At 43.0% G+C, this 10,927-nt stretch overlaps 1 protein-coding gene across 2 annotated transcripts in view; it reads right to left on the bottom strand.

Moving 5' to 3' along the window:
- Window positions 1–2,389: 2,389 nt before the first annotated feature.
- The window catches only part of LOC125371619 (CD59 glycoprotein-like), a 38,946-nt gene continuing 30,408 nt past the window's right edge, over window positions 2,390–10,927 (bottom strand). Inside the window, exons 1-3 of one of the 2 annotated variants that reach the window (XM_048401072.1) lie at window positions 6,369–6,596; window positions 4,014–4,090; window positions 2,390–2,572 (exon numbers count right to left, since the gene is read on the bottom strand). In XM_048401072.1, the coding sequence (XP_048257029.1) occupies window positions 2,417–2,572; window positions 4,014–4,090; window positions 6,369–6,555 (420 nt within the window). In that variant the 5' untranslated portion in view covers window positions 6,556–6,596 and the 3' untranslated portion in view covers window positions 2,390–2,416. Of the gene's footprint in view, window positions 2,573–4,013; window positions 4,091–6,368; window positions 6,597–10,927 lie in introns of those variants that run through there. The other variant, XM_048401073.1, reaches the window with a different exon arrangement.

The raw sequence follows: 10,927 nt of genomic DNA, 5'->3' as shown, positions 1-10,927 counted from the left end.
CCTTCCGCTCTCCGGGCAGATGCTCTACCATTAGACCACGTCTGACCCGTATAAACAATCGTCACGGAGGACTAAGGTGTTTCACCAACAATCCTAGTGGCCCAAGGCCAGTTCGCTTGCCCCTCCCCCCGGGGGGTTATTATGTGTGAATCCCATTTCGGTTGTCCTTCACCTTGGTGTTTCCGGTATACTTCTAAAACCAAACTCACTCACTCATTTGAACAGTATTTCAGTCACCTTATAAACCTATTCATTGGGATCTCTATTGAGTAAGATACTTCTTTCTATAGGCATTCAAACCTATTGTGAGGTTTTACTTTCCAGTCGGGCTAAATCTCATAAACAGGGACGTTGTAATGTTTGGATTTTATATAATATCCCAGGGATTTTATAGGATATTCAAGTCATATTTGCTATAAAATCTCAGGGATTTTATTAATGTAACTTCCGTTCAGATTGTAACATGTAATGACATGTAAAATCAAATGACAAATGTTTTGGTTATATTCCAGAGGATCGAACTTGCAACCTTCATATCTGTAGCCCAGTGAGTGTAGCACGAGGCTACAGATAAGCCTCCCTGGTTTTTAGAATGTCCTTTTCAAGATCCGTACGCCAGCAACAGATATTTTACGAGCGTTTCCTAAGGTTCATGGAAAGTATGTTCTAAAGATAAAAATGTTGATAAAATGTTGTTTTAAGTTTCTTTTTTCGGTTTATAAGTATGGAAAAACACTTTCCCTCGGTTTTGGTAGACAGAGCATGCCCTGGGGGTCGGGAAAAACTCTCCCCAGGGCATGCTCTGTCTACCAAAACCTCGTGAGCGTGTTTTCTCCAATACGTAATGTGTCAGACCCACGAGGACCATCTCCCCGAGGCAAGGGAGTTAACTGACTATAAAAGTCCAGTTTCCACCGTTGCCGACCTAAGCTGGAAGTTCAAGGCTCGAAAGTCGCGCCACCAGTGATGTCCCTTCTATGTTCCTCCTACTGACCAGTCAGATTCCATCTCTCATATCACAGACGGGCGGCGCCCAGTCAAGACGATCTGCTCGATAATCAAGATCTATATTGTTACAAAACGGGTCTTATCCCGCGACGTTCATCAAATCGCGTGAGCACCTTGATTAAAAGCATGAAAGAATTTACAAAATTTCTGTCGACGCCCAGTTGGTGGAACACATGCTTTGCAAATCCTGCAGTCGACCGAAATCTGCACGTTGAAATTCCTGTTGTAAACGGACCGGATGTCTCGTTCGTTATGCGATTTTGATTGGACTATGCATAAACTCGTTAGTCTTGACATATATGTAACTCGATAATTGCAGCCAAGTTCGAGGGCGGAGACTGGACTTTATAGTCAGTTAACTCCCTTGCCTCGGGAAGATGTGGAAACTGGACTTTAAGATGACGAGGACAGGTATGGTGCTGACAAACCAATGGTTTTAACAAGCATGAAATACACATTTCCCCCGCCAATATGACATGTCCGGTTGTGTGCAATGGTATAAGCCCTCCGGAAACGAGCACTACCGCCACTTTAACTCTAAGTCAAAGTCGTTTCAATACATTTTTCAAAAATCACAAACTTTTAAAATGCACCAGTTCACCATTATACCTATCTATGTGCCAAGTTTGATTAAGATAACTCTCATGGTTATTTAGTTTGTTTGTTTGTTGTTTTTTGTTGTTTAACGCCACCCTCAGCAATATTCCAGCTATATGACGGCGGTCTGTAAATAATCGAGTCTGGACCAGACAATCCAGTGATTGACATCATAAGCATCGATCCACGCAATTGGGATACAAGGACATGTATCAACCAAGTCAGCGAGCCTGACCACCCGATCCCGTTAGTCGCCTCTTCCGACAAACACAGTCCCCTCTTACGGCAAGCATGGGTTGCTGAAGACCTATTTTACCCCAGATCTTCACGGATCGGTTATTTTGTTCTGCTCCGGAAACGGACAGCACCCATTCCTATATCCCCTTCCACCGTGGCGGGGGATAATAATGCGACACCTGGGATTTCAAAAGAAAATCAGACTTGATTCTGCTGAAAGTGGACGATGTTTAATTATTTTAAAAGTAGCATTTATGTGTATTGACTTCTATCATAGAAGGTTATGCTTTCATCATTACATGCATTGGCTAGATTTTCTATACAGTGCACCTGATCAAATATGTGAATGGTTATAGCTCACATTCGCTGGACTATTTTTATTCTAATCCATAAAATAAGCGGTCTGCCAAAAATTATAAAGTCCGATGATGTTATATAATATGTTCTAGTTCACCATCGCTTTGTGGCGCCAATCGGCCGAAACAAAAAAGATTGTTGTGGTTTTACTGCGAGGAATACTGTGATAAATGACTGCAAAACTCCATTCTGTCGACATTATTTTTATCATCACATTTTACGCGTGCCAGTTACAGAGATTTCTTGAACAACAGAACACGAAAAGGTTGCCATGGGAACTCCGACTCTGCACGAGCTGTTGGCAAGCCTTGCTGGTACTGCAACCGAACATCCTGGCTGGAAGAAGCCGGTCGTACAGCCCAACACACACATCCTGAAAAAAACAACATGGTTTCATAATAATAGTACATTTGTATAGCGATGTTTCCAAGCTGAACACCATACCGCGGGTTTTATTCTCAGCTCCCTGGTGAGTATATGAGGCGGTCGAAGGTTAACAGCTACATTCCAACTCATCCTACTGGGTATCCATTCACTGTTGGGTGAGGCATAGAACAGAGGCATATTATGAACAGGTCATTTACCCAAGGAGGCTCCACATGTATTATATGTGCTTCAGTGTGGGGCAGTACCGAAGGCCTTGAATCTCACCGGAGCCAAGCAGCCAGACACGGTCACCCACCCAGTGACACTCCGCAACCAACGTGGATTAACTACACCTCAATTGTAACATGTGCGCTGTGCATAGGACCACGTGCCACCACTGGTTTGGGATATATTAATGTATTTTCGACCCGTGAAGATCCAGGGTAGAATAGATCTTCAGCAACCCATGCTTGCCATAAAAGGCGACTATGCTTGTCGTAAGGGGCGAGTAACGGGATCGGGTGGTCAGGCATCCAGCGATACGCCCATTTATTCCACGTCACCGTCAGGCGCGCCTATCTTGGTGTAGACAACATCTGAAGTTCAGAAGACAAGACTGGGACAGTATACTGTTCACAGATGAGTCCAGGTTTCATCTGGACAGCTCTGGTGATCGTGCAAGGGTTTACGCGCGTCCAGGAGAACGTTTTAGTGACGCTTGCGTTACTCCACGTCGTCAGTTTGGGGGTGCAAGTGTAATTGTGTGGGCTGGAACACAACTCAACATTGTAAATGGCAATTTGAATGGCGTTCGCTACAGGGACGAAATCATTCGAGATCATGTTCTACCTTTTGTGCAAATGCAGGGACGTAACGTCACGTTGCAGCAGGATATTTACGCCCACATTGTGTACGTGTTGTAACAGAATTTGTGAGGCCGCATAACATTGCGGTACTGCCATGGCCGGATGTTTCCTCAGACCTTCACCCCTAAAAACGTCTTAGATGAGATGGATCGACGCCTACGACAGGACCAGAACCAGCCGGCAACGCCAGCTTAGTTTGGCCAATCATGTGTTGAGATTTGAAACAACAACACCGAGGTGTTTCAATGCGCAGCCGCTACCGTGCTTTATCAAGGCAAATGGTGGTGACACCCGACATTGGCATTTGTAATTGAGTTCAGTTGTTACACAACCAATCTTTTAGGGCGTATCGCTCTGTCTCCTTTTACCAGGTATGGGTTTTGTCAATGAATGTATTATGATAAAACATTGATGAGACGAATGACCAACTATTTTGTTGTTGTTTTTCAATAACATAACATTAGATCACTTTAATGGAGCACAGTATCTTTCCGTTAGAACATGTTACCTCGGGAGACATACAGAGCTTGCGAACATGATTCTTGGAGCGAGGTAAGCAGTAATGGTAAATGTCAAACTTACCTTACCAGGGGGACACACAGTGGTCTGAAGGCGACAACTTTCACTCACAGAAGCGCAAGCAAGACAATTCAGAGCAGCTGGAAATATAGACATAAATTATGCACATGAGAAGTATGTTTAAATGTGGACCAGGCAATCCAGTGATTGACATCTTGAGCATCAATTTACACATGGAATACGATGACATGCATCAATCAAATCAGCGAGTCTGACCACCCCGTCCCGTCAGTCGCCGCTTACGACAAGCATGGATTGCTGAAGATCAAACCCAACCGGATCTAGTGGTAGAACGTCCACCTGGATAGTGGAAGGTCCAGGGTTCGATCCCCGTCCGCGTCATACCAAAAGACGTTAAAAGATGGTACCTGTTGTTACCCTGTCTGGCGCTCGGCATTAAGGGGCTAAAACAAGGACTGGTCGGCTCGGAGTCATTATGGAGTCATGTTAAACTGCGGCATGGTATCTCAGTGTGCCAGCACTATGAAGTACAAGCAGCCACGCACACACAAACGTACATGCACGTCGCTATATAAGTGCAATAATCTTGGACGCGACGTTAAACCCAATCTCCCCTCACCTCTAATATACTATATGATAATTACCATTTAATATTGTATTATTTGAAGTTTACACGATAGACGGCTTTTCCATTGGAGTGAGTGAGTATGGTTTAACGCCGCTTTTAGCAATATTCCAGCAATATCACGGCAGGGGACACCAGAAATAGGCTTAACACATTGTACCCATGTCGGGAATCGAACCCGGGTCTTTGGCGTGACGAGCGAACGCTTTAACCACTAGGCTACCCGACCGCCCTTTTCCATTGGAAGAGAGACCGATCACATGACAGCGAAACTGACGTATGAACGACACAATTTGACGTTTATACGTTTCTTACGGGACTGTGTTCTTGTCATGACGTACATACTGAGGAACTACTTTAACATTCCTGGTCCGCCTCCGTGGTCTAGTGGTAGAGCGTCCGCCTGGAGAGCGGAAGGTCCGGGGTTCGATCCCCGGCCGCGTCATACCAAAAGACGTTAAAAGATGGTACTTGTTGTTACCCTGTCTGGCGTTCGACATTAAGGGGCTAAAACAAGGACTGGTCGGCTCGGAGTCAGTATACTGTGTCTGAGTGGGGTATTCATGTTCAACTGCGGCATGGTATCTCAGTGAGCTAGCACTATAAATCGGCATCAGTCCGGACTAGTACAAGCAGTCACACACACACACGTGCATGCACGTCGCTATATAAGTGCAATAATCTTGGACGCGACGTTGAACCCCATTTCACCTCACCTCACCTCACCTCACCTCACCTCACCTCACCTCACCTCACCTCACCTCACCTCACCTCAACATTCCTGGGGAAAACCGTGGGAACCCCAGCACGAATAAATACAGAAGCATTGTTTCTCATCATTTGGAGCCATTCATCTGGAACTCAGCGTGTTAGCATACATTGAGAAGCGTCAGAGAGTTTGGCTGCATGATCGTTCACGAATATCCTCGCCACGACCCATCCTTCTGAACAAAACGGAGAAGTGCACATCCAATATCGTAGTATCGACTCGATCCGCGTCTAGACTGACAGTGACAGTCTACAGCAATCTATGAATTTACCTTAGCATTTATTTGACACATCTTTATAGTCACCTTTCAATGATCGGCCAATTAATCAGTGATGATCAACACATGTAACCGCCACAACTTCACTAACAACTTCGGAAATCTCTCCCGTCATGTTGAATGGCTGTCAGTGTAAACATGAAGTCACTCGTATGAAGCGCTACATCCCTCGAGGTATACAATAGTGATATAAAAAATCATAAGAATTGACTTTGACTTATTCTTAAATATACTATCTATCATGCCATATCATATACCATTGAATTTGCCATCTCATATCCCATTTAATATATCATTTAATAAACCACATAATATACCATATCTATAATATTAAAGAGATCATCTAATATACCATTTGATATAATATCTAATCTACCATTTAATTTACCATCTCATAAAGTATTTAACGTACCATTTAATATGACATCTAATATACCGTTTAATATGCCATCTAATACACCATTTAATATATCATCTTATATACCATCTAATATACTAGATGATATACCATTTAAAGGAGACAATCTGAATCAATCTAAAATACTATCATTATGTAGACATGTGTTAGCGTTACAAAGCCTTTCAACACACTCTCCGCCAACACCCGGTATTAACTCACTCACTCACTCCACAGGATAAAACGTTTCCGTTAATTCATGACATCTTTCTGGTTTTCATGTAAAATCCCCGGTAAGTTAGCAAGCAATAGAAAAGTTAAATACTTACTTCCAGTATGTAAACTACATACAAACACAAACACAAGCGTGAGTCCATTGTTCATCACTGGGTTTTTACAGGCAGCGACTTCAAAAAAGAACTGTGTCAATACGTGGTGTGCAGGACTGAATGACCTTGATCTGCGTGCGCAGATGTCAGCAGTGATGTTTTGGTGTCTGCTAACAACCTGGATCATTTAAACATGATCACGCCACAAGTGGAGGTGAGGTGAGGTGAAATGGGGTTTAACGTCGCGTCCAAGATTATAGCACTTATATAGCGACGTGCATGTACGTGTGTGTGTTCGTGTGGCTGCTTGTACTAGTCCGGACTGATGCCGATTTATAGTGCTAGCTCACTGAGATACCATGCCGCAGTTTAACATGAATACCCCACTCAGCCACAGTGTACTGACTCCGAGCCGACCAGTCCTTGTTTTAGCCCCTTAATGCTGAGCGCCAGACAGGGTGACAACAAGTTCCATCTTTTAACGTCTTTTGGTATGACGCGGCCGGGGATCGAGCCCCGGACTTTCCGCTCTCCAGGCGGACGCTCTTCCACTAGTCCCTATGGCGGGTATCCTATGACGTATATCCCTATGATGGTGATCACCGTCTGTCTAACTTCAGGAGAAAGTCCAACTGAAATTCCTTCGGAAACTAATGGCAGTTACATTAGTTACGAGCCGTGAAGATCCGGGGTAGAAAAGGTCTTCAGCAACCCATGCTTGCCGTAAAAGGCAACTATGCTTGTCGTAAAAGGCAGTTACATTAGTTACGACCTGTGAAGATCCGGGGTAGAAAAGGTCTTCAGCAACCCATGCTTGCCGTAAAAGGCGACTGTGCTTGTCGTAAAAGGCAGTTACATTAGTTACGACCCGTGGACATCTCGGGTAGAATAGGTCTTCAGCAACCCATGCTTGTCGTAAAAGGCAGTTACATTAGTTACGACCCGTGAAGATCCGGGGTAGAATAGGTCTTCAGCAACCCATGCTTGCCGTAAAAGGGAACTATGCTTGTCGTAAAAGGCAGTTACATTAGTTACGACCCGTGAAGATCCGGGGTAGAATAGGTCTTCAGCAACCCATGCTTGTTGTAAAAGGCGACTAACGGGATCGGGTGCTCAGGCTCGCTGACTTGGTTGATCGATGACCAATTGCGTGGATCGATGCTCATAATATCAATCACTGGATTGTCTGGTCTAGACTCGATTATTTACAGACCGCCGTCATATAGCTGGAATATTGCTGAGTGCGGCGCTAAACAACAAACCAACCAACATTAGTTACAGTGGTCGATTTGGCAGAACGGCGCTTCCATATATGAGGTAGGTAAGCGTAACATAAAGTTAAAAAAACAACATCCAAGCACTGAATTAATTTTTTGTCCGAATAGAAAACCTTGACTAACTTGACCAACATACACTAGTCTGACCTTGCGTGGTGTATATACAACATATCACATCTGTCAGTGTCGAAAAAGCAGGTGACCCTCATTGGTCGCTTCAACTATGTCGGAAAGTATGACAAGTATATTTCAACACAGTCTTCCCAGGGTTACTGGCGATTAACCTAGTACCTGTACCTCTGCCACAAACGAGCGTACTGTGATTATTCGTCACATCTTACATTCCATTTAAAACATTATATTTTTTATCGTCCTGAGGAGGCACGTGGTCACAAATCAGGAATCCAGAGTCCTTGGATGGGTGACCCCGTTTCGGCAGCTTGGCTCCTGATGTTTCTAGGGCTTCGGTCCTGTCCCACACTGAACCACATGTAACACATGGTGTCTCCTTGGGAGAGTGACTTCGTTCGAAATGTGACTCTCTTCACCCGGTAGTACATGGGTACCCGGTAGGATGAGATGGCAATGTGGTTGTTAACCTTGTGTGGTATACTCGCCAGGGAGCTGATAAATGTACATAGCACACTGATCCATTGACTGGGTAATAATAGCGCTTTGAGCATGCCCCTGTGCAGTGTTTAAAACTCAGCAGAGTAAACTGAGAGCCAGCACATTTCAAAAACTGCAGGTCCAGCCGAAACACTGTAGGTCCAATTATTCTAGCTGAAGCAAGGCGACATACTCTTGCAACATAGATTACAAAACCCATCCAGTTACCCAGAAGTTTTACTGCTGTCACTCCGGGGTGATAAATGAGCCTACACTTATCAAGGAAATTATCAGCGTGTAAAACATCTTTCCTATAGCTACTACATGTCATACATCATTTGAAAGATCTAATCCGATAGTTTATAAATATGAATGTTATGTTTATCACGTTATTCAAATAATACATTAATAACATTAATAAGTTCGTTTCAAAATAAACATTCATGCTAACACATTCACAAACGTCCAGTAAGCGAAAATGTATGGCGATTTTCGGCAATTTTAAGATTTTATAATAGAGCTATCAATTAACTAATTTCGTTTCTATTTTTATTGTTGAAGTCATCGGAAAATGATGATAAAAAGAATTTTAAGTACGATCTATCGTCACATTTTCCCCAATAATAACGGCTTTCCGCTCAGTGACATGAGAAAATACCTGGGAATACCTCCGTTCTCGAAGCTTTGAATAAATAACGCGTGCGAAAATTCGTTCTATGTTTAGTATCGTCAAAACCATCTGAACATCAATAATATTACAGTTACTTCGCCAGGAGTTTATTCGTAGTAGTAACATGCGATTTTATTGGATATAAATTGGTTCCTAATGGCGCATTTGTCGTAATCTAATATGAGGATCGTGATTTGTCAAAATCAAGCACATGACATAAAGCAGCCAATCAAATTACTCCGTGGACGCTCGGCTACGACCTGTGAATATAATTTTGCATTTAACATCGTTTCCAAGCCTTAAATTCGAGATGTCATTTGACTTACATAACACGATCGCACGAAAAGGTGGCATTACTAACTTAGGTATTAGTTTGGCATGTTTTAGAAATATGTTTGTTGATTTTGTTTATTAATCTATTTAATTTATTTTACGATTTACTTGAAATGTCTTTAACATGTTCGATGCGGACGTATTGTCGAAGCATTGACATTTTGAATAACATTGCAGGAAATATTTAATAATTTTTAATCTATTAATAACATATGACAAATTGAAATGAAATACGTAGTTTCTGGCTTTGTGAAAAATTACAGATTTAATGAATGAACGACATGACAGGTAGGTTCATGAACTATATATCATTTTGACGTGCCTACGGTGTGGTCGGTACACAGGCCTGCGATCTTGAAAGAGTTAACGCGTGGAGTACTTTGTAGCTGGACCTTGTGTCCCCAACTACCCATCTAAACCCACGTAGGTAGTATCCTCTCAATCTAAACCCATGTACGAAATATCCTCTAGCCCCATATCGGTAGTAAGCCTAACCCCATATAGGTAGTATCCTCTAGCCCCATATAGGGGCGGTCGGGTAGCCTAGTGGTTAAAGCGTTCGCTCGTCATGCCGAAATCCCGGGTTCGATTCCCGACATGGGTACAATGTGTGAAGCCCATTTCTGGTGTCCCCCGCCGTGATATTGGTGGAATATTGCTAAAAGCGGCGCAAAAACCTTACTCACTCACTCACTCACTCTAACCCCATATAGGTAGTATCCTCTAACCCCATATAGGTAGTATCCTCTAACCCCATATAGGTAGTATCCTCTAACCCCACATAGGTAGTACCCTCTAACCCCATATAGGTAGTATCCTCTCAACCCATATAGGTAGTATCATCTAACTCCATATAGGTAGTATCCTCTAACTCCATATAGGTAGTATCCTCTAACCCCACATAGGTAGTATCCTCTAACCCCATATAGGTAGTATCCTCTAACCCCACATAGGTAGTACCCTCTAACCCCATATAGGTAGTATCCTCTTACCCAACATAGGTAGTATCCTCTAACCCCATATAGTTAGTATCCTCTAACGCCACATAGGTAGTACCCTCTAACCCCATATAGGTAGTATCCTCTCAACCCATATAGGTAGTATCCTCTAACCCCATATAGGTAGTATCCTCTATCCCCATGTGGTAGTATCCTCTAACCCCATATAGGTAGTATCCTCTAACAATATATAGGTAGTATCCTCTAACCCCATATAGGTAGTATCCTCTCAACCCATATAGGTAGTATCATCTAACTCCATATAGGTAGTATCCTCTAACTCCATATAGGTAGTATCCTCTAACCCCACATAGGTAGTACCATCTTACTCCATATAGGTAGTATCCTCTAACCCCATATAGGTATTATCCTCTAACCCCATATAGGTAGTATCCTCTAACCCAACATAGGTAGTATCCTCTAACCCCATATAGTTAGTATCCTCTAACGCCACATAGGTAGTACCCTCTAACCCCATATAGGTAGTATCCTCTCAATCCATATAGGTAGTATCCTCTAACCCCATATAGGTAGTATCCTCTATCCCCATGTGGTAGTATCCTCTAACCCCATATAGGTAGTATCCTCTAACAATATATAGGTAGTATCCTCTAACCCCATATAGGTAGTATCCTCTAACTCTATATAGGTAGTATCCTCTAACCCCATATA

Source organism: Haliotis rufescens, unplaced genomic scaffold (assembly GCF_023055435.1).
Source record: "Haliotis rufescens isolate VD_foot unplaced genomic scaffold, xgHalRufe1.0.p SCAF_21, whole genome shotgun sequence".
Taxonomy (NCBI): domain Eukaryota; kingdom Metazoa; phylum Mollusca; class Gastropoda; order Lepetellida; family Haliotidae; genus Haliotis; species Haliotis rufescens.
The sequence above is the reverse complement of the archived record's forward strand: the minus strand, read 5'-3'. Positions and strand labels throughout refer to the sequence as shown.